The 24,789-nt window shown below is 42.2% G+C and overlaps 1 protein-coding gene across 4 annotated transcripts in view; it reads left to right on the plus strand.

The window, feature by feature from the left end:
- Positions 1 to 14,733, plus strand: part of RHOH (ras homolog family member H) — a 47,961-nt gene extending 33,228 nt beyond the window's left edge. For all 4 annotated transcript variants that reach the window (XM_061419959.1, XM_061419956.1, XM_061419958.1 and 1 more), the window contains exons 2-3: positions 12,880 to 13,006; positions 13,306 to 14,733. In XM_061419959.1, coding sequence (XP_061275943.1) covers positions 13,525 to 14,100 — 576 coding nt within the window. In that variant the 5' untranslated portion in view covers positions 12,880 to 13,006; positions 13,306 to 13,524 and the 3' untranslated portion in view covers positions 14,101 to 14,733. The remainder of the gene's footprint in view (positions 1 to 12,879; positions 13,007 to 13,305) is intronic.
- The last annotated feature ends 10,056 nt before the right edge of the window (positions 14,734 to 24,789 follow it).

The raw sequence follows: 24,789 nt of genomic DNA on the forward strand, positions 1-24,789 counted from the left end.
CACCCACTCCAGTTTTCTGGCCTGGAGAATTCCATGGACTGTATAATCCATGGGGTCACAAAGAGTCAGACACAACTGAGTAACTTTCACTTCACATTTATTTACCTAATAGGTGTGCGGCTAGGCATGGGAGATAGAATTTTTTAATTGCCTTAAAAAATCCTTCAAACTCTGCACTATTATCCACATCTTGCAGTTCTGGTTATGTGACCTGCTGGAGGTTATACTATTAGTCGGCAATGAAGATGAGAATCTAACCGAGGCCTGGACTCCACAACCCAGGCTCTGTGCAAATGATGTAACATTACCCATTTTATACTTTGAAACTGAAACTAAGTCACCTCATTCCCTGCCGTGCTCTGGGTTAAATTTCCAAGACAAAATACCTTCTTTTATAGTTTGAACAATCTGTAAATTAAGGGTTTACCCTAATTCTAGAAGGTGTTGGAAGCCTTAATTATTGCCCCGGAAGAGAGATGATCAGTCTCTCAAAGAAAGTTAATGAGTAAGAGAACATCTGTTTGAAAACAAGTTGTATGTTAAAACTGGCAGTTATCTTTTGAGTAAAAAGCCACCTATTTGAATTATAGATCTATCTATATGGGTTTACATTTTAAAATTAAGGAAATTAAGTATGGGATATAAAATGTAGATATACATATTTGAAAAAATACAGTGTAGATGGAAAGAGTGCTGACTCAGTGATTCAGTTTCTGGGCTTCAAGTCAGCCTCCAGTAACTAAACCACTTGTCTCACGGCCTTGGTTTCCTCATGGGAAAATGAGTGGGTTGAACTAGATGACCTTTCAGGTATTTAATCGTGCGAAGTTTCTTTCCACAATCAGGGGACATACTATTTCACATGCTATTTAGTGGTTGCTCAATGATGGGGGAGTACCAGGAGTTTGGGAAGTTCTCAGAATTCATGGACACAAAAATATATAAGGAAAAATTGCTACATATGTATTTAAACAAGAAAGGATTAATATCCTTAATCTCAAAAAGATTTTTAAAAATCATCATTTAAGAAATGATGGCCACCTTACTAGAAAAGTAGGCAAAGTAAGTGACTTATGAAAGGAGAAATATGTGGTCAATAAAAGATGAATTTTAATTTTCACTAGTCATAAATGAAATGCAAATGAAAACAGATCTAACTGGCAACTATTACCCCCAATGATGGTTGTGTGATGAAATAAACATATTCATATATGGCTATGGGGTACAAATTGATCCAAGTTTTTCATCTTTCTTAGTCTAGTAATTGTGCTCATATCTATTTATACTAAAAGAAATAATTGTATATTTGTACAAATTTATTTTTTAAATGTTCACTCAGTGTTACTACAGTAAAAATTAGAAACAATTTAAATAATAGTCAATTGCTTAAATAAATAATGCTACATTTGTATAATGAGGTATGACAGTCATTAAAATTATGTTTGAAGAATCTTAATAACATAAGAAATATTAACAATGTAAATGTTAAATAAAAAGCAAAATGCCCAGCTGAATATAAAGTATGATATTAGATTTGAAAAAAAAAAAAAGGCACACTGAAAAAACGAAACAGGAAAAGGTACACTAATTTCTTGCAGCTTTTGGTTTTAGGTGGTAGTTGCTTTTCTCCTTTAGGTCATTTAGATGGTTTAGTACTTTTCAAATGTTCCATAATGTGGATGAACTACTTTTATAATCAGGGGAAAAAAAGAATGCAGAGATGATCCAGAGAAAATGAGGGGAAAAGTAAGTCAGAGTGAGGAGGACATCTTCAGTCTGATTGAATCAGCAAATAAGGGAGGAAATGTTGTTACCACTATTGGTTTGAATATGTGTGTTGAATGATGGTGGTGGTGGTGGTAGTTCCGGTGTGGGGGATGGGGGAACCCAGGGATGTGATGGTTTTCTTTGTTAGAGATGATGTTTTAGAGCTGGGAGGTATTTTGGGCTTGTGGAGTCTACTTAGATATCAGGTAGATTTCCTATTTTCCAAGTAAGTAAAGATCAGAACTACTTTAAGTCTAAAGAGGAAACATAAAATCTAAAAGTAGAAACTCCTCACTGCCCCTTCACCTTTTCAGACAAAAAAGACCCCAGCGGGGAGGGTCTGCCTCACATTCAGAGTTACTTTGATTTGTCATCTGGTTTTATGTGGGTAGTCCATTTTCACTCTTGAGTTTCTTGCTTTTTAAAAGTAATTTTCATTATTACTGTTTGCACTTTTGCAAAGAGCTAATTCTGCAGAACTGGAGCAAGGAGGGCCAAGGGAAGTTAGTGAACATAGTTATACCAGTTAGGAAGTTCAGGTAACCTCAAAGGAACTTCAAGAGTATCCTTTGGCTGGAGTATTTTCTAGACGTGGCCTTTGCTTCCCAGAGACAGGTGGTGATGACGTACTGAGATGCAAGTAGACTTGTACTTGAAGTTGAAGGCTCTCTTTTTATGACTTGGCTGGGAATCCTCACCTGGGCATGGCTTTTCCTCCTCTGTCTCCCTTCCACCAGCAGGCAGGTTCTAAGCCTCTGCACTGTCTACGTTTATGTCGTCTGTTATTTGATGCATCAATTTTCCTTCAAATACTTGAATAAGTCATTGTGGCACAAAGTATACTTTTTATTTTTTAGTGATGCTTTTCTGTATTCTCTCTAAAGCTAAATATGAGAATGAAACCACAGCTTTGACAAAATGCTATAGAAAACAAAAGATCCTACGCTTTAAAACTTTTATCGTGAAAAATTTTGAACATATATAAAGATAGTGAGGATAGACTAAAACCATATACCATCATTCAACTTTAACAGTTCTCAATATTGTCCCAGTCTTATTTCATGCATCATCCTTACTTTTTCCCCCTTTTCTGGGATAATCTAAAATAAATCCCAGACATCATATTCATTTCACCTGTCAGATAAGGACTTTAAAAATGTATACGATCACAATGTGATTATCACCTAACAAAATTAGCAAGAGTTCCTTAATGTCATCAAACACCCTGGCCATATTCAAACTTCTTTAAATATTTAGAAAATACAGGAAGGATGAAATTTCCCTGGTGGTCCAGTGGTTAGGACTTTGAGCTCTCAGAACTTGCTGAGGGCCCATGTTCAATTCCTGGTTGGGGACCTAAAATCCTAACATCCCACAAGCCACATGGTGCTACCAAAAATACACATACATGGGATTCCCTGGTGATTCAGACAGTAAAGAATCTGCCTGCAGTGCAGGAGACCCGAGTTTGATCCCTAGATCGAGAAGTTCCCTGGAGAAGGGAATGGTACCCTACTCCAGTATTCTTGCCTGGAGAATTCCATGGATAGAGTAGCCTGGTAGGCTATAGTCCCTGGGGTCGCAAAGAGTCAGACACGACTGAGCAACTAACACAGGCACACACACACACATATAATATGACTGAGCAACTAACACACATATATTTTATACATATATAAGGGCTTCCCAGTTCACGTTTAGTGGTAAAGAAGCTGCCTGCCAAAGTGAAAGATGTAAGAGACTTGGGTTCGATCCTTGGGTCAGGAAGATCCCCTGGAGGAGGGCATGGCAACCCACTCCAGTATTCTTGCCTGGAGAATCCCATGGACTTCCATGGGTTACCTTCCATGGAGTCACAAAGGGACAGACATGACTGAGTGACTGAGCACACACACACACATATAATTTTAAAAATTCTCTCATAAGGAGAAAAAGGAGAGATGGGTGGCTTAGGGCATTTTTGAGAATAGGCATAATACACACAGCTTAGCTTGTCTTCTTTCCAGGATAGGCCTTGGAAAAAAGAACCAGAAGCCAGAGATACTGCTTCTCAGAATTTTAAACAAATTCGGCTGTTCAGATATAGAGAATTTTTGTCTTCAGACACTAATGGGAGTCATAAACATTCTCTTGCCTCAAGGGACCTCAGATCACTCTTTTCTGACCTTTCAAACCTAAAACCTAAAAAACAAAGGAACACATACAAAGCACTTCAAAACTGTACACATAACTCATGTTTAATTTTAATTTTATTTTAAAATGCACAGAAGCAAGGAGAATAAAATGAGAATCAGCTATAATTCCAGGAATATAGACATTTCATCTTAACATGTTGGTATATACTGCTTTTCACACAGTTTTTCATAACTGTGCATATTCTGGAATCATACTGTTCATATTTTGAAAGCTGCTTCTATGGGGGTGGGGGCTTCCCAGGTGGTGCTAGTGGTAAAGAACCCACCTGTCAATACAGGAGACACAGGAGACAAAGTTTCGATCTCTGAATCGGGAAGATCCCCTGGAGAAAGGAATGGCTACCCACTCCAGTATTCTTGCCTAGAGAATTCCATGGACAGAGCAGCCTGGTGGGCTACAGTCTATGGGGTCACACAGAGTCAGACTGAGTGACTAACACTAACTTTATGTCATTCAGCTTAGGGACCCTTTTCCTGTGTCAGTTAATGCGCTTATACTCTGCTATTTTAACTACTGAAGCCTGGGCACTTAGAGCCTGTGCTCTGCAACCAGAGAAGCCACCACAATGAGAAGGCCAGGCACCACCACTGGAGAGGAGCCCCTGCTCACCACAACTCAAGAAAGCCTGCACACAGCAGCAAAAACCCAGCACAGCCAAAAATAAATAAATAAATATTTTACAAAATAAATAAATAAAAATAAGGTTACACCTTTACAAGAGATTATCTTCTGAAGGAGTATTTTATCATAAATTTTTAATCTTGCAAGATGTTCATTTCACTAAATCTCAACTGTCTTAGTAATAGTAGTAGTTAGCTGCTCAGTTCGGAAAAGGCAATGAATGGCACCCCACTCCAGTACTCTTGCCTGGAAAATCCCATGGACGGAGGAGCCTGGTAGGCTGCAGTCCATGAGGTTGCTAAGAGTCGGACACGACTGAGCAACTTCACTTTCACTTTTCACTTTCATGCATTGGAGAAGGAAATGGCAACCCACTCCAGTATTCTTGCCTGGAGAATCCCAGGGATGGGGGAGCCTGGTGGGCTGCCATCTATGGGGTCGCACAGAGTTGGACACGACTGAAGCGACTTAGCAGCAGCTGCTCAGTTGTGTCTGATTCTTTGTGACCCCATGGACTGTAGCTCACCAGGCTCCTCTGTCCATGGGAAAGCAAGTAGAAAGCAAGTCAGAGACCAGGTGACCTTTCCTTGAGCATGTCTTGTAGGGGTTCCACCCTCAACTCCAAGCAGTTTTTCAGAAAATTCCTTCCAACTGCTTTAAGAGAGGTTGCAGTAACTACACTTTCCCATCATGTAAATTTTGAGATGAGATTCTAGTGTTTTTAAGGGTGCTCTGGACAGTTGCCTGGCTGGCTTGCCTTGTTTTTGACTCTTAACTTGGACCAAATTGAAAACTCTAGACCTGTGGTGAGAATCCAATTATTGTGTTCCTATGAGTGGCATGGACCAATCAGGGCAGGGTGGTTGGGACAGAAGAGGGGAAGGGTGCCATTGTCCCTGCTTGGTATGGGGTCAGAGGGACAGGGCTCTGGGTTTGAAGAGGGCTCAGGGATTGGTGACAATCCATTTTAATTAAACTGTAATGGGATTACATAGGCTTTAAGTTTGCGAATGTAAATATTGCTTAAATACATTCTGGAGAACACATAATAAAAGCCACAAACCATCTTGCAAGCAAAGTTTCAGAACAAAATCCATTTGGAATACAGATTAAAAATAAACTGATTTGAAAGTGATTTCCTTTTGTGATTTGGAGGAGGAATTTAATCATTATTTGTGGCAATTAGAAATGCACTAAGGGCAATTACTGAAGTACAGTTGAGAATTACGACTTCGCTGTGGCTCAAATGGTAAAGAATCTACCTGCAATGCTGGAGACCTGGGTTGGATCTCTGGGTTGGGAAGATCCTCTGGAGAAGGGAATGGCAGCCCACTCCAGTATTCTTGCTTGGAGAATCCCATGGACACAACTGAGCAGCTAACTACTACTACTACTAAGACAGTTGAGATTTAGTGAAATGAACATCTTGCAAGACGAAAAATTTATGATAAAATACTCCTTCAGAAGATAATCTCATGTAAAGGCATAACCTTATTTTTATTTATTTATTTTGTAAAATATTTATTTATTTATTTTTGGCTGTGCTGGGTTTTTGTTGCTGTGTGCGGTCTTTCTTGAGTTGTGGTGAGCAGGGGCTCCTCTCCAGTGGCGGTGCCTGGCCTTCTCATTGTGGTGGCTTCTCTGGTTGCAGAGCACAGGCTCTAAGTGCCCAGGCTTCAGTAGTTACAGCATACAGTCTCAGTAATCGTGGCACACTGGCTTAGTTGTCTCGAGGCATGTAGGATCCTTCCGGGTCAGGGATTGAACCTCACTGCAAGGCGGATTCTTAACCACTGGACCACCAGAGAATTCAGCAGTAACCTTATTTTTTTAAAAATACTTTTTTACTGAAGTTTAATCTTTGTATGGAAAAGTAAACATATCGTAGGTCTGCAGCTTGAGAAATTTTCACAAGCTGAACACACTTGTGGAACTAGCTTCCAGATCAAGACACAACACACTTTTTGTAAATATCAAGAGCTACTCATCTGTAGGAGTAGAACTGGAGTAGGGACCTGACTGAAGGATGGCCAGAAAAACTGTCTCGAAACTGGGATTGCTCAGGAACCTTGGTTTTACTTGAGATGCCTTGGATTGGGCAATGGGAATTGTGGGGTGTAGGTGACACACGGAGCTGCTGCAGCTTTGGGGTCATCCTCTATTTAGGTCTAACTTTGTCTCTGCCATTGTTTTGAAGAGTGACTGTAGGCAGGATTCTCAACCCCCTGAAGTCTCTGCAGTTCTGAAATGTAGATCTCCACGAAGACAGCAGCCAGCCTGCTCACTACCATGCTATTAGGATCGATACAGTGCCTGCCACAAGAAGCCCCAGAAAACTGCCTTTAAAAAAAAAAAAAAGAATAAAACAGCTGATGAATACTATATACAGCCCCTGCTGCTGCTGCTGCTGCTGCTGCTAAGTCGCTTCAGTCGTGTCGGACTCTGTGCGACCCCATAGACAGCAGCCCACCAGGCTCCCCCATCCCTGGGATTCTCCAGGCAAGAACACTGGAGTGGGTTGCCATTTCCTTCTCCAATGCATGAAAGTGAAAAGTGAAAGTGAAGTCGCTCAGTCGTGTCTGACTCCTAGTGACCCCATGGACTGCAGGCTACTAGGCTCCTCCGTCCATGGGATTTTCCAGGCAAGAGTACTGGAGTGGGTTGCCACTGCCTTCTTCTATACAGCCCCTAGAAGATGTTTAATGATGTAAATAAAAGTCACAAAATGAACTCATTGATCATTAATGCTGCATTTATAAATATATTATCTAAGAAAATTGTTCCACATAATAATTACTTCCATAAATGCATATATATTTAATATATAAAATAACACTTGTTAATGACTGTGAAATACTGAAACTAATTCAAAGACTGCTAATAGTGGGAAATGGCTATGCACTTATGAATTGTTGAAACAATGGAAAACTATTTAGTTAAAACCTGGCAAGTATGTAGACTGTTGAACATAGAAAAAATTTTATGTTGAAAACAATGTTTAGAAGATATATAAAGTGTATATTTACTAGTGAATGAAACTGAGTGAGAATTTGGATTGAGAAAGTTTAGAAGTGACTCTACTTTTCCTCTATGAAGTTACTTCAAATTTTTGAATGCCTTCTCTTTTCCCAGAAGAAAACAAAATGAAATGAAGCACCAGCCCCCACGCCCAACTCCCCATACTTGGATTCGTTCATCCATCCCCAGCAGGGCCTGCTCTTGCTGTGTTGTCCCTGCCAGGCTGTTGGGGGGACATGGAGCGAAGGCACTGGCAGGAGATGAGTTACTGAGAAGCATGATGATTTCCTAATCATCTACGTGCTAGATTCACGGCAGAAGCAATTTCCTTAATGAATGAATTGGCTGCTGCCGGAGCAGGTCCTTTGCCCAAAACTCTTTTAAGAAGGATGACATTCAGATGTATTCTCTGTAATTGACAGGCCATCCTCAGCTGATGGCTGCCATGGATTCATCTTTAAAAAAATAAAATAAAAGAGTTTTTATCAGTATTTTGGCTTCCCTGGTGGCTCAGATGGTAAAGAATCCATCTGCAGTGTGGGAGACCTGGGTTTGATCCCTGGGTTGGGAAGATCCCCTGGAGGAGGGCATGGCAACCCACTCCAGTATTTCTGCCTGGAGAATTCCCATGGATAGAGGAGCCTGGCAGGCTACTAGGTCGCAAAGATTTGGACACGACTGAGCGACTGAGGGAGAAGGCAATGGCACCCTACTCCAGCCAGTACTCTTGCCTGGAAAGTCCTGTGGATGGAGGAGCCTGGTAGGCTGCAGTCCATGGGGTCGAGAAGAGTCGGACACGACTGAGCGACTTCACTTACACTTTTCCCTTTCATGCATTGGAGAAGGAAATGGCAACCCACTCCAGTGCTCTTGCCTGGAGAATCCCAGGGACAGGGGAGCCTGGTCGGCTTCCGTCTATGGGGTTGCACAGAGTTGGACACGACTGAAGTGACTTAGCAGCAGCAGAGCGACTGAGTACATCAGCATTTTGAAGTAAGCCACCTCAATCAAAGCCCAGATAACCTAAAATGTGCAGTAACAATTATTAGTCAACGAGTCATGATTTCATCTTAGTTTTATTTTGTTTTTCTAAGCAATAGTTTATATTGTCTATTATTGTTTTTCTTTTTTAGATTATTATTTTTTATGCTCTATCATTATGAAGGAACTTTCTCATAAGACAATCAAGAGGTATTCTTGGATGTACAAAGTCTTATAAAAGTACAAGCATCGATTATTGCTGTGTTGTTATCATTTCCATCTGGTCCTTATGAACTCCCTGTGAGAAAGCTCTCATTCCAGTTTTTCAGGTGAGGGAGACGTGCAGGAGGACCAACCATGTGAGCAGTGTGATGATGGAGGCACAGGGGGGTATTATGGCAACACAGAGGGGATATCTGATCTAGCAGCTGGTCAGGTGATCAAAGATTTTTCAAGAAGAGGTAGAAGTTGGAGGAGTGAGTCTTTCCTGGAAGACAGAGTACCGGAGAATGTGTCTGAAGAAAGAATGATAGTGGAAAGTATACGGTAGTTGGGATGAGAACTGAGGCTAAAGTGAAATGAGGCTTTCCTACTAGACAGCCCTCCAGAAGATAGAATGGACCAGGATGCGTCATCTCTAAGCCCTCCGTTTTTTCTGTCTCTGTGCCTTTGCTATGATAGATGCTATTGCCTTTGCAAGATGAAGCCTCCCTGCCTTTTTCCTATCTCTGTGTGTGAACCATGGGGCTCTGGGAGAGCATCTTTTCTGTGAAACTTTGGAAAGAGGAGAGAGGGAGGTTACTGAGACCCGAGAGGCTCTGGACTTGAAGGTTCATTAATTCCAATCTGACTTAAGTCCAAAAGGGTCACTCACGATGCTATCTGAAGTCACTTTTGGTAACTCCTCCGTACTGACTGACATAAAATTGGAGCACCCCTGCCAATTAGCCACTAGCGAAATATCATTGAAAACCTGCTTCTATTTTTCACCCAGAGCTCCTTTGAGGAGAATCTTTCTCTTCAGGTGAAATTTTCCACTGAAATAAAGCCAGTCAAACTTCCACACATTATGTAGTGACCTGTAGTGGCTCTGTTGTGGGCATCACCTGAAGGTGATCTATCATATCTGTATAGGATGTTGCTCTAGTTTAGACTATAACTCCTCCCACTACTCCTTTCCTAGATCCATATTTAGCCATCTGCCAAAGGCTACACATGTCATCAAGTTTTGTCATCTGTCTTTGCTGCTACACTGGTGCTCTGGAATAATATGGAGTCATGCAATTGTATTTGTGCTGCAGGCTATAAAGCTTTCTCCTTTGACCTCAGTTTCCATAGACCTGCAGAGAGCTAATCTTGTCCAATCACTTTATGATTTGGGAAACTGAGGCCCTGAGAGCTGGTTTGATGTGCCTCTTAGTGCCAGAACTGCCTGGGAATAAAGGTCACTTGACTGAACAGAGCTTTTTTCTCCAGTCTGAGTCTTCGGACTCTGAGTGGCAAAGCTGAGGCACAAATTTCTTTGTTCATATCATATTTTATTTTTATGCTCAGTTCAGTTCAGTCAGTCATGTTTGCTGCTGCTGCTGCTGCTGCTGCTAAGTCGCTTCAGTTGTGTCCGACTCTGTGCGACTCTTTGCAATTCCGTGTACCGCAGCGTTCGAGGCTTCCCTGTTCATCAGCAACTCCTGGACCTTGTTCAAACTCATGTCCATTGAGGCAGTGATGCCATCCAACCATTTAATCCTCTGTTGTCCCCTTCTCCTCCTGCCTTCAATCTTTCCCAGCATCAGGGTCTTTTCCAATACGCTAAAAGAAGAATATATATTTTGTAGAATATATATGTATTGTAGTCACAGCTGTGTATAAGACTCTTAGAGCACCCTTTGCCACAGAAACCTTTTAGTGCTACTTTGAATTCCCCACTGACGATATAAAATTGCTTATTATTATATTTGATGAGATGATTGGATGGCATCACTGACTCGATAGATATGAGTTTGAGCAAGCTCCAGGAGCTGGCGATGAACAGGGAAGCCTGACGTGCTGCAGTCCATGGGGTCGCAGAATTGGACATGACTGAGCGGCTGAACTGAACTGATTATTATATTTAGTAATTCCTGTTCAACAATAATTTTAGTAATAAGGACTGTTTATTGTGTTTTCTATGTGGTGACTATGTACTTGCAGTATGTACTATGTACATATTGATGTACTACGTGATATACTATGCTAAGGATTTTATATATTTAATCACATTTAATACTCTCAACAGCTCAGTGTTAATAGGTATTATCACATCACATTTTACAAAGAGGGAAATTGAGGCTTAGGGAGATTAAAAAACTCTTCTAAGTTCACAGCACAGGTAATCAGTTGGTCAGTTCAGATTCAATTCCATATGTACCTGATTTTAGAGCCTGCATTCTTAACAGTTTTGCCTCAGCAACTTCCTTTTGTAGATATATACTCAGGAAATTTGACTTTATTCAATCTCTTAGAAATTATTTAATAACCAAAATACCTGACACATGCATATTTTTCTTGGTCCTGGTCCTACTACATTGGGGTCGACATCAAACTTGAAACATGTCTTAAGTCTTGACAATGGACTCAGTAATGAGGAGGTCACAATTGCTTCATTTAAATCATCCATAGGTTTAAGGAGCTAAAGTCTGAGACCCAGGGAGCTCCTAAGGGGACCTTACTCAAAGGTCTGGTGACAAAGAGGTGTCCAGGACCATGGTGTATGAGAATGATTCGATGTGGAGTCTTTAAAGTCTGGCTGAATATCTGACATCCCATCCCCTACACTTGGACAGTCAATATTTGGCATTTTAAATAAACAGTAGTAGAAGTTGAAAAATATGGTGCCTGCCCATAGTTTCCATGTGCCATGTTCTGTGCTAAGCCAGACTCTCCATATACTGAATTGTTACAATAATTCCATCAAGAAATTGCCTTTATTATTTTCATCTTTATGAAGAAAGCAAGGCTCAGAGAGGTTAAGTAACTTGCCCAAGGTTACCCAGCTTATGTGTGGTAAAAGTGAATATGTGAAAATCATGTGAATTATTTATGTGATCAACTCGTTTGTAAAGGCTGCTGTGCTGTGCTTAGTCACTCAGTCATGTCTGAGTCTTTGCAACCCCATGGACTGCAGCCCGCCCGGCTCCTCTGTCTATGGGGATTCTCCAGGCAAGAATACTGGAGTGGGTTGCCATGCCCTCCTCCAGGGCATCTTCCCAACTCAGGGATTGAACCCAGATCTCTCACACTGCAGGTGGATTCTTTACCGTCTGAGCCACCAGGGAAGCCCAAGAATACTGGAGTGGGTAGCTATACCTTCTTCAGGGGATCTTCCCAACCCAGGAATCAAACCGGGGTCTCCTTCATTGTTGGCAGATTCTTTATCAGTTAAGCTACCAGGGAAAACTGTAAAGGTTATTATGTCTTATTAAACAGAGACTGTAGGTGGACAAGGATAAAAATGTCTTGGAGGGGAATGTCTGAATTTAGAGGAGTGATTTTTAAAAATTATGTTTTGAAGTGGACATATCCTATAGATCTGTTTTACATTACTTTACATGTGACCTGTCAGGAAGATTGCCAGTGGAGGAGGTTATAAGCCCAGATTGTATTAATAACCTTTACTTTGAAGTTTGGCCCAAAAGACCTTTCCCTCATCTGAAGCCGGGCTGCCTTGTGATGATGTCCTTCAGCAGACAGGATACCGTCTCCAGGCTGATCTCATCGTCTGGAGCCCTTTCACCTGCAGTGAATGAGAATTTATTTGACCCTTTCATGAAATTTAGATGCCGCCATATTTATGCGGCCTTGTTTAAGTGACAGGCACTGAATACAGCTGCTTTTAAGCAAGTTATTTTGTTTAACCAGAAGCCTAGCAGAGTTCCTGATATATAGGTAGCTGTCCAGAAAAGAGAGAAACAATTTTATCCCCACAAGATCTCTGAGAAGTTGTTCCTAAATTTATCACAATCTTGCAGATGACTAAACTGGGTCTACCGATTAAGCAAAGCCGTATCGTTGCACAGGTAATGGAGTCTGACTTGAGATGCAGAAAATGCCAAGGACTGTGCCCTTTCCATTACATTTGTAGCCAGTTTTTGGAAACACCTCAAGGGAAAAACCACAGCAAATTTTAAAAGTTTTGGTGATTTCTTCCCTCTGACCTCGGTACAAATTCCCTCATAAATCAAACACTGGCTGATAAATCAATAAATGAAAGGAAGTGCTCATGGTATCTGAGGCTCATCACATTGCTCTCTTTTGCAGTTTCCAGAGTGGCTGGGATCCATTAGAAACTGAAGCGGCGGAGACCTCTGTCAGCTGTGGTCCCCACTTCTTGGAGCAGAAGGCCAGAGAGAGAGAGAGCTGTTTGAACACGTCTCATTCACACCAGGTTGCTACTGAGGTCTTTTTCATGTTGCTGCCAGAGCGGCTGCTTGTATTTTTATCGCTGGGCTGATTTTAGAGATCAAATCAGCTTCTGCTTTTTGACTGGGTGGAGTTGTGGGTTCCAATGCTGGGGTATAACAGATTCAGGCTTTCGCTGCTGGGGTAAGAGTGGCTTAGACAAGCGGGGTCGGGCGGCTCCACAGAGATGGGACCCCTCATTAATCTGTTTGCCAATGAGGAAGATCCCTGTCATCAAAAAAGGCGGAAAAGACTCAATTTCTCCACTTCTCTTCCTTGTTCCAGTTGAACACCAGCCTTTGGATACTTTCAAAGTAGACTGTGTGTCTCCCTTGGATGGCCCAGAAAAAGTAACATCCTGCAAGCAGCTGTCAGAGGTCCTGAGAACACAAAGCTGTCTGGTTGTCCTTCCCCCTCGTGTCGAATGGCGTCTGTCTCAGTAGCCCACTGAGGGCTGTCTTCCTCAGGATTCTGAACTTGTAACTAGGAGTCTGGGCCGCGAAGATGCTGAGTTCCATCAAGTGTGTGTTGGTGGGAGACTCTGCTGTGGGGAAAACGTCTCTGCTGGTACGTTTCACCTCGGAAACCTTCCCTGAGGCTTATAAGCCTACAGTATATGAAAATACAGGTGTAGACGTCTTCATGGACGGGATCCAAATCAGCCTGGGCCTCTGGGACACGGCCGGCAATGATGCCTTCAGGAGCATCCGCCCTCTGTCCTACCAGCAGGCAGACGTGGTGCTGATGTGCTACTCCGTGGCCAACCACAACTCCTTCCTGAACCTGAAGAACAAGTGGATCGGTGAAGTCAGGAGCAACCTGCCCTGCACCCCGGTGCTGGTGGTGGCCACCCAGACGGACCAGCGGGAGGTGGGGCCCCATCGGGCCTCCTGCGTCAATGCCATCGAAGGAAAGAGACTGGCCCAGGATGTGAGAGCCAAAGGCTACCTGGAGTGCTCGGCCCTCAGCAACCGGGGCGTCCAGCAGGTATTTGAATGTGCCGTCCGAACTGCTGTCAACCAAGCCAGGAGACGCAACAGAAGGAGGTTCTTCTCTATCAACGAGTGCAAGATCCTCTAAACTCCAGAGACTTCATCCCACATTGACTTACTCACCACAAAGACCAGCTGGGACAGAGAGAGCAGGCAAGCCAGAAAAGGACTGTTGCTCTTTCTGGGCACGGCCTGACTGGCTTTTACGATAGGATACAGTTGGTGATGGGACTTGGCCACTGGATATTTTTTATAATATGTACTCTACGAATGAACTCTTTGTCCAGTACAATTAGAAGATTATTTGGGACACTGTAATGACTATTTCATCTTTGATTCAAAAACCAAAGTGGTCTCCACAATTTTGGACAATGAAGTGAGTTTTCCAAAGAATACCATATTTAAAGACACAGTTTATTTAAATAATAACAAATGAACAGCATTTGTATATAATTAGTTTTCACACTTGGAAAGTCTTTTCCTCCGTACTCACAAACTGATGTGTGAGTGAAATGACCTTACAGGGCTCTGACATATGTTCATAATGTTAGCATTTTCACCTGAAGTACTAATTTTGTTGAAATCACACTTGCCTGTTAGATTTTATTAGGTAACCAATTTTAAAATCACTGTAAACTGATCCTTGCAATTAATTTTCCACTCATTTGTTATTCAAGGTTATATATATAAAATAAAGTTAAATGACATAAGGTTACTATAATACTGCCTAATGATTTTTAAATGACTATCATTTTATGTCTGTAATTATTGAAAAAAACTATTTCTTATGGTATTGCCTTTCACCCAAAGAATTTCAATTGTGCACTAAGTATTCTGTCATTCACTGAAACAGATTGAAGGAAAACTTATCAGGTAGAGAATCAGACTGCCATGATAACAGCAGAACTTGGAACAGATGTGAGGAAGTCTTACTTTCATTTCAGAGACTGCTGCACTTTGCCTGCTTCCTAACTTATTGTAGGTCTTATGAAAGAGCAGGCTCAAAGTTATCCATAATAGATTTGTTGTTTGAGCTCTAAACCGAGCTAGCATGGCAACATAATTCATTAATTTTAGGGTCTAATCAGAATAATTGGGGCAGTGTCTACATGAATGATATGTGTTTAAAGGGAGAAAGGGAATTTATAGCTTTTACTATTTCTTGAGTATGAAACATCTGAGTGGAAAAAAAAAAGCACAAATTCCAAGGACAGGTAACAGGAAAACTGTATAGCAATTGTAATACAAAGTTATCAGGGGAAATACTGAATCAATAGGAACATCCCCCCACCATTCTATCTCATAGCTTAAAAGCAACAGTATTAACCATCTATTAAAGCTGAAAACAGAGGACTATGTAACTTAAGAAATTGTAAAGCCTGGAACCCTCATATTGCATTTACTTACTTATTCAAATAAAACCTAGAACTCCTCTGAACCGTGTTTATTAAAGTCCGTCATTGTTATGGTGTAGCACACCGTTACACACCAGTGGAAAGGCAGCTGGCATAAATGGCTATGATTAGACTTACACTGACCTGACCAAACCAATTTTCTAGTTTCCTTATGTGGTCATTTCTTTATGGCACTAATCAGTGTCAAAATCAAAAGTGTGCTCATCTTTACACTGCCTTCTCTCTTGTTCCTCTTCTCTCATCCACCTCCAGTAAGGAGACTCAGACCCGGGGTCTGAGTCTTTGAGTCTGAGGTTCCCTCAGTTCCCTGGGGCAGACACATCTGCCTGTACCCGGCAGTGCCAGCTCTCGCTCTCCAGTCCCATGGCTTGTCGTCGCCTCTGTGTTACCTGTTTCCCGTGACATGAGAGCTACTCTATCCAACTTTCTATGTTGGGCATCCAGGGAGTGGAGGCCTTCAAAGCTGGCCAGGCAGGGGCAGTGATGGGAGCACATTTCCTCCTGATATGCTTGTTGACATCCCTCCTCTTCTCCAACAATCGCAAATGGTCTTAACTCATGCAGGTTTTCCTTCAGGGCCAGTCTTTAGGGTGGGAGGTATTGCTCAGTCATGTCCGACTCTCTCCAACCCCATGGACTGTAGTCTGCCAGGCTCCTCTGTCCATGGAATTCTCCAAGCAAGAATACTAGAGTGGGGTACCGTTCCCTTCTCCATGGATCTTCCAACCCAGGGATCCAAGCTGTGTTTCCCACACTGCAAGCAGATTCTTTGTCTTCTGAGCCACCAGGGAAGCCCCATTTACTGTGATAGCAGGAATAAATTTCTAATGACAAAATTGGCTGTTTTCAAGCTTTTCTTTCTTTCTTATGGAAGGGAGATTTGTGGGATGATGGGTGGTGGAGATAGGGATCTGAAAACGGGAAGGGCAACTGACTCTAAGTGAGGGAAGAGGAAATGATTCCACAGTGGAAGCAGTGGAGGAAGGGAAGTCCAGAAAGACACAGTCCAATGACTTTGCCTTCGCCTGGGCACATGGATGAGTCCCCTGCCTGTTGGCTGGGGCCAAACTCAAGGACTTCCTTTGGGAACCCTCTTATCTGAGAATAGGAATATATGTGGAAACCCTCACCAGTGATGGGACCTGGCAGAAACTGAGGCCAACTGGTGTCTGTCTCCCCTGCTAGATGATAGTGCTTGAAGTCAGAGCCACCTCCTTAGGGTTCCCAGCGCCCAGCTCAGGGAAAGAATTGCAGCTGAACACAGTCGTGTTGAACTGGAGAAAAGGACAAGAATTGGACTCTTGTGTTGAAAGCGGTTATGGGAAGGAACCCCACCCTGTGGGGGTGAAGGTTGGGGAGGGAAAGGAGTGGAAATAGGTCATTTTGTTAGAATTCATGCAGTGTATTCTGCGTGAATGTTCTGTGTGACTGTATATCTGTTTCTCCTGCCTGGACTCCAGTATGTGTTTCTTACACTTTAAAACTTACAGGACTTTTATTTTTTTCTTAAATTAATTCTTAAAATTGTTGATTCTTAACCATCCCACGTAGCAACATTAAATATGTTCTTGTTTACATTGAAGAGTTGGTTTGAGTGGTTGAATAACTCATCCTATTTTCTCTTCCTTTATACTGACAAAATGGGCTGGTAGAAGCTAGTGCAATGAAATTAGGCTGAGTGACAAGAGAGTAGAAAGCATTCCAACAGTTATAATTTGTTGAGGGCTTTGGAAATGCTAGGTCCTGTGCTAAACACTCGAGTGTTTGTTGTCTCACCATGTGGTGTGAGTACCATCTTATGTGGGGAAACCGAGGCCCAGCACACTGACTGATGGGTCCAAGGCCCCACAGCAGGTGAGTAGCAGCACCAGGAGTCTCAAGTGTGTTTGCTGAACTTCAAAGCTGTGCTCAAAACCGCCGTGTCGAGAGCAGCCTGACTGAATGTCTTTGCCACATGTGATCTCATATAACCTTGTAGGCCCCAGCTCTACCAGTCAAGTGGCCTGTATTTTAAAGCTGACTTTTAATAAAATATTCCAAGTCTGATCTTTGTCTTGCCTTTTTATTTTTCTTCCTGGCAATGAGAAAGGGACCCATCTAAGGCATGGAGCACCATCATTTACAAAGGTGTCCATGTCCTGACATAGAACTTAATCCTTAGTGGTAGATAGACCACCATAACATGGGAGTTAAGAGGCAGATGGTTGTGACAGATTTTGGAGTCACAAAGTCTGGGTCATGTGTCTTTCAGCCTCAGTTTCTCTAAATTAAAACAGATACTAATTCCTGGATTTCTCTAAGAATTCATACAGTAGTGACTGTGGAAATGTTTTCTGTCTGTGAACTATGGTTCATGGCTGTTTTCATGGTTTGGGTGGGTCTCTGTGCAGATACATGGGCTGAAGAATCTAGGTCTGATCAGAATATTCTAGGACTTGTTGATACTGGGCCACATAATGGGAAATTACACAGAAGCAGGTGCTGTTTGTAGCAGGGCTAAATAGAATACGATGAGTAAAATGGCACATAATGATAATAGCAACAAACTATATTTGATTCCTACTGGTTCCAAGTTTGTGCTAGGCCAAACTTTACATACACCATCTAATTAAATCCTCAGAACTACTCATAAGGTAGATATTATTCTCTTTCTTTTGATGAGAAACCGAGGCTCAGACTAATACATAGAGATATTTTCCTTGCATCTTTACTTTTCAAAGTGTAATTTTGGTGTAATTAAACTCCACCAGTTAAAAATTATACAGTGAATTATATTTAATGCTCATTACACTTGCTACCTTAGCTAAGATGGTGAAAATGACTCTTGTTACATGCGGATGATTAGGGTTTGGCAGTCTTCCTTTGTGAGCTTCCTTTTGTCACTTTTCCTGTGAGAAAGTCTCAGATTGTTCCTATCACATGCTCGTGGTGGTCTCTGCTGGTTGTCCCTACTCCCCCGTCTCCATTTTTCACCCTTGACTGCCCTCCCCTGTGGCTGAGAGGCTAACCCTTGGACTGCATCACCCAGGGTCTCTTCCTGGCTGGCTTTCACTTGGATGCAGCTGCTGGGAGACTCTGTCTGGAAGTCAGAGGGTAGAATAAGAGAATAGTTGGGTGTTTTTTCCTTTTTTTTCCTGCCTGGGTGATGCTTGTCCATAGAGTCCCTCCCACCTGCTGAGCAGCTTCTCCATGTCTCCACAGGGCCTCTGGACTGTATTTCCTCTCTCTGTCTCAGTTCTATAGGAGGTCCTGCTGGTGCTAGTCTTGGGATGTGGCTTTAATCCAGACCTCTCCCAGTAGTGCTTTCATTCACATCTCTTCATCTGAACCATCTGGAATAAATTTGGTTTCCTATGGGATTTTGGCTGGTATACTCACCAAATATTCAAGGTCATCTGTATGTGCTGGCAGTCAGTGAGCACTCAAAACTCTTCTTATGTGTTTTATGCACTCTTGTGTGCCTGATGTATTTCGTAATTTAAACAGATTAGTTTTTTGTTTTTTTTTTAAAGTTCAGGTTGTACAGTCAAATTACCAGAATTTGAGTTCCAGCTCTGCCACTCACTAGCCTTGCAGCCTTGTGCAAGTTAACTCCCCTCTCTGTGCATCAATTTCCTCATCTGTAAAATGGAAAAAAGAGTATCAGAAGGTGGCAAGGATTAAAGAAAAGAATGAATATAGGTAAAGGCTGCAGTATGACTGGCACATAGTAAGTTTCCAACAAATGGCAGCTGTATCACTCAGTTGGCGTATTGTGTATCTCAGAGCTGGATCTGCTCTTCAGTGGACAAAGACATTATAATCCTGGACTGTTAAATGGCCGTACCAAAGCTCTATGAGCTTGTGGCAGACAAGGTCCACCTCATTCTCGCTACCACCCTTTGGATTCTCTTCCTCTCAGCTTCATGAGTAGAGAGGTTTTGTTTCACTTGTTCACTTTTCATAAGCTCACTTTTCAATCCAGGTTTCCTGTACTTTGTAATTTATAGTACTCTTTCTTAGCACAAAACAGATGACTTTCAGTGCCTTACTGAAGGTATCAACAGAGCCTTCAATCCTTTATTCATTTATTCATCATTTACTAGGCTCCTTATGCTTCCCTGATGGCTCAGACAGTTAAGAATCTGCCTGCAATGCAGGAGACCTGAGTTTGATTCCTGGGTCGGGAAGATCCCCTGGAGAAGAGAATGGCTACCCACTCCAGTATTCTTGCTTGGAGAAGTCCATGGATAGAAGAGCCTCGCAGGCTACAGTCCGTGGGGTCACAAATAATTGGACATGACCGAGCAACTAAACCTTGATGTTCTTTAAAAGGGGTGAGTCAAAGAAAGTAGAGAACTCCATCACTAAAAGAGATATAGATCTGAGCATTTCTCCATCACTGGATTTATAATGTTATTTCATAATTATGTGTTTATGTTTCCATGCCCCATTGGACCATGACCTTCTTAGCACCAAGACTGAAAATAGCCAAAGCTACTGCTTCTGTGGAGTTTAGGATCTAGTTAGGTAGGGATAGCTACGTATGTGCAGATAATAACTACGTAAACAAATCTGATAAATGTGGATGTATGACCAATGCTATAAAGAAACAAATTAGGAAGAGAGAGAGAGGACATTTGGTAGTTTATTCTCTGAAGTGAGGAGAAGTCTGGCTGACGTAGACAGACTGCATTGTTTAAAAATGAACCACCCCTCTGAAAAAGAGAGCAAACTTAACTTTGCTGGCCTCAAAAAAGGGACACTCATGCTTTTCACAGTAATCAGTGTTCAACACCGTTCCCTCCAGAAGTGAGACTTAACTGGGGATTCCAGCCCATCTGGCAGTTCCAACCCCATTGGAATCAGTTCCAAGAGATGAATTAGCAGACTGGCTCAGAAAAGTGACATGGTTTACAGAAGCAGGTTGATGCTGGGAGCTTACACAGGCAAGTGGTTTCCAACGGATTCTGAAAACAAGGAAGGAAATGACTTAGAACTCATAGAAGAGATAGGCCGCAAAGGAGTGCCAAGAGCTTGCCTGCTGTACTCTGTGGACCTATTTCAAGAGTTGGTGCGTGTATGGTGGCACAGGCTTGAGAAAGAGCAAGGTTACAGCACACTAGAGCCCATCTACTGATCCAGTTGAAGTACTTTGCCCTTTATGGCCGTGTTGTTTAAATAAAGCATAGCAAGATGCCCAATCTGTCTTCTGTCTGTGGAACTTTCATGCAGAGGGAAACAGGCAGGGGTGTAATTTACGAGTGAGTCACTGGAATTAACCGAAGAGCAGTTGTTGGATGGTAAAGCCGTCATTTCAGGGAACTAAAGACTTACTGAGGATTTTGATTGAAGCTATTTTTTTTTTAAGTTTTCAGAAAGTCTTCAATAAATCACTGCACGTATGTACTTCTCAAATATATCTCTCCCTCCCCATTTTCTCTTCCTCGTCATCATTTCTCTCTGCAGCCAGGTACCCCTGTCACCCATCTCTGGTTGCTCCAGCATCTGAAATGGGGCCATGCTAATAGTAGACCCTGACCTCTATTTCCTGAGTGAATCAGTCTCCATGATCACCATCCCACACATTCATTCATGGAGCACTTTAAATGTGTCCAAAGTGCCTTTCCATGTCTTATGGTACTAATCGCCAGTGTTTGCTTAGCATTCTCTAACTTTGTGTACATTTTCTCCCAGGACCTCACAATAATGCTGTGTGTTATTATTTGGCCCATTTTACAGGCCAGGAAGCTAAGACTCAGGAAGGTTGCTGCTGTTGTTCAGTTGCTAAGTCGTGTCTGACTCTGCAACCTCATGGATTGCAGCACACCAGGCTCCTCTGTCATCCACTATCTCCTGGAGTTTGCTCAAATTCATGCCCATTGAGTCGGTAATGCCAGCTAACCATCTCATCCTCTGCTGCCCCCTTCTCTTGCCCTCAATCTTTCCCAGCATCAGAGTCTTTTCCAATGAGTCAACTCTTCGCATCAGGTGGCCAAAGTATTGGAACTTCAGCTTCAGTGTCAGTCCTTCCAGTAAATATTCAGGGTTGATTTTCTTTAGGACTGACTGATTTGATCTCCTCGCAATCCAAGGGACTTTCAGGAGTCTTCTCCAGCATCACAGTTCAAAAGCATCAGTTCTTCAGGACTCAGCTGTCTTTATGGTCCAACTCGGTCATCCATACATGATACTAGAAAAACCATAGCTTTGACTATGGTGGTGGTGGTGGTTTTTGACTATAGGGGAAGGTTAAATGACCCCATCTATGTACATCTAGCTAATGTTTGGCAAAATCAGGATTGTGCTTAGATCTCTTGGTTCTGAACTCCTGTTTTTTCCACTCTATCAGGATTTCATCTGAGGCTCAAGATGACCCTGTGAAGAAGTGAGAGAGAAATGAGAGCCAGGAAGGTGATGTGATGTGTCTAGGCCGTGCACAGTTACTGTCCAGAAGTGAGGTCCCTTCTAAGCCCAGCTCGCTAATAGTATCATCTTTATTATCAGAACACATTAAAAAAATTGAACCCACTTCTATGTGTTTGCCTCTGAGCAACAAATTGAAAAGTCTGAAAGAAGGAAATTATCTGTCCAGGTCCACACCATATTTGCACTAATTCTCTGTACACTGCATGCAAACTCACACTAACTTTTTTTATTCTCTCCTTCTGTTAGTGTATATGCTTCTGTTGAGGGTCTAATATCTAAAGCAACATGGTTGGAACATTTTCTTGTGTTCTCTATTATTTTTGTCTTACTATTTTAATTATTTTACTGTATAGTATCACTGTTTATATATTATATTATAATTATTATATTATTATTAATGTGCTATTACTAGACTCACATTTTTGGAGTTGGAAGAAATCTCAGGGAGGATTTGGCCCAAGCTTATCACTTTGCAGATGAAGAAACTGACTCTCGTAGTTGCCCAAGACACAGAGCTGCAGGCAAAGCTGAGACTTAGAGGCCAGGTCTTGGCCCTGAGGAGCTCCTCCATCTTCCCTCAGGCCTCAGACCTCCCAAGCTCTGCCTTTGAGATTTGGGCTCTGTGTCTATTTGTTTCAGGTTTCAATGATGGAATTTTAAAGGTTTACTCTTTGCTTAAAATGTCAGGGACATTGGCAGGTGATTAAAAAAAAAAAGAAAATGTCAGAGGGAAAGGCCAACACGTGAAACCAGAAACAGTAGAGGAGCAGGAAGGTGTAAGACACAGCAGCCAGTCAGCAGCGCTGCCTTGCATGCTATTAACAAGCTCAACAACCAGAACTATGAGCCCTGAACAACTCAGAGCTGGGCTTTCATGGGTTCAGGGGAAACCAGAGACACACTCTCCCTTCCTCCACCCAAATGCTCAGAAGGGAAATCAGCAAACCAGCCTGGTCAGGACAGGTTAAAAGAGTCATAAAGGAAAGAGATTCTTGACATAGATATGTATTTCTTTTTTTTTTTTTAATACAAGTTTTATTTATTTTTGACTGCACTGGGTCTTCGTTGCTGCGCGGGCTTTTCTCTAGCTGTGGCAAGTGGGGGTTCCTCTCTAGTGTGGTGCACCAACTTCTCACTGCGGTGGCTTCTCTCGTTGTGGAGCACGGACTCTCGGGCGAGTGGGCTTCAGTATTTGTGGCACGTGGGCTCAGTAGTTTCAGCTCCTGGATTCTAGAGCACAGGCTCAATAGTTGTGGCACATGGACTTTGCTCTTCCGCGGCATGTGGCATCTTCCTGGATTGGGGATGTAATCCGTGTCTCCTGTATTGGCAGGCAGATTCTTTACCACTGAGCCACCAGGGAAGCCAAGATATGTATTTCTATGCCTATCTTCCCAGATTATACAAGTATTGCATGCCTGTTATTTAAAAAAATTAGAAAAAAGCAAAACAAAAGACAATAATTAAAATTACTGTTTTAATTATTATTGATAACACTGATAATCACTGTTAAACGATTTTTTTTGTATTTACCCCTCCAGAATTTTTCTTATATATGTGTGTATCTTTGCAAAAATGGGATCATAAGGTACAATCTGATTTCCAATCTACCTTTTAAATATTTCTATATTGGGAACAGCTTTCAATGCCAGCATATTAATGAATATACATACTCCTATGCTGTTGTATGTAAAGCAGCATGGTAACTACTTCAGATTTTTCCCAGGAACCTGAAACCACATATTTGTTAATTGCATCTCTGGGCGTCTATTGAACTTTGGGAAGCGTGTGTGTGTGTGTGTGTGTGTGTGTGTGTGTGTGTGGCCTTGCTTAAAGCTGTAGTAAAAACCACAGATTTATCTGGCACTATGTGCTTTATGTATGTTAATTAATTTTCTTGTAAGCACCCAAATGAAGTTAATATTATTATCCCCATTTTACAGATGAGGAAACTTACCCAAGGTCAGACACCTAGCCTGCATAAGAGTCAAGATTCAGTCCAGGCTATGTGGGGCAAGCTTATGCTCCTGACACTACACTTCCAAGAATGGTTCCACATGTTCGGTTTCACACTCTAGCTCCTGTTACATAACTGGGGAGGGGGTGCTGTAGGAACTCCAATCCTAGAAAGAAAAGTCTTAGTATGACAGATATGAAGTCCAGAGAGTTCTTGCTTTCCTATCAAGCTACCTGTAAGTTCATCACAGAGTTTAACGACCATCCATCCAGCTCTTTTTTCTCTGGTCTTCTCGACCATCTTTCCCTTCCCTGTCATCCCATCTTTTTCTACTTTCTCTGCCCTTCCTGCAGGCTTGGGCTCCATGTAGAAGGTCTCCAGGGGAGGCTTAAGCCCTTCCGAGTGAAACAGTTATGAAACAAACACAACTTTCCTTGGTTACTATTGACACCTGTCAGAAGTATTTGATGTTAGCCTCTCACAGTCACTTTCTTCCATTTTACCAGACTTCCTCCCAGGAAGGGCTGGGAGGGGATCTTGAGGAGGAAGGAAAGAGAGTGAGGGGGGAAGAAAACCCCCATCCTGCCACAACACAGAGCTTCGGATTTTGCTCCGCTTTGATGCTAACGTCTCTGATTCTCCCTGGTTCATTCTGAAGCTTGGGGGTGAGGTAGGGAGGAGAGCACGAGAGCCGCTGAACCTCTGAGCTTTGAGAAGCTGTTTGATGAGGACCCTTGAGTGGACACCTCTATTTCCCTCCCCTCCAAAGAATGACAGTCTTTGGTAAGTCTGCTGTTAGAGCTGACTGGCTGGAGGTTTGTGTAGGACAGACTCAGAGTCTCATCTCTTTCAGGTTTTCAGAATGGAACTTGTCATGTAAGAAAATCATCTGGCCTTTCCAGTGGGTCTGTGATCTGATTAAATCACGATGGTAAAAGGCCTTTTCTTTTTCTTTATTTCCCGTTGTTGCAGACCAATACTGCTTAAAAGTGCAATG

This window comes from Bos javanicus, chromosome 6 (assembly GCF_032452875.1).
Source record: "Bos javanicus breed banteng chromosome 6, ARS-OSU_banteng_1.0, whole genome shotgun sequence".
Taxonomy (NCBI): Eukaryota; Metazoa; Chordata; class Mammalia; order Artiodactyla; family Bovidae; genus Bos; species Bos javanicus.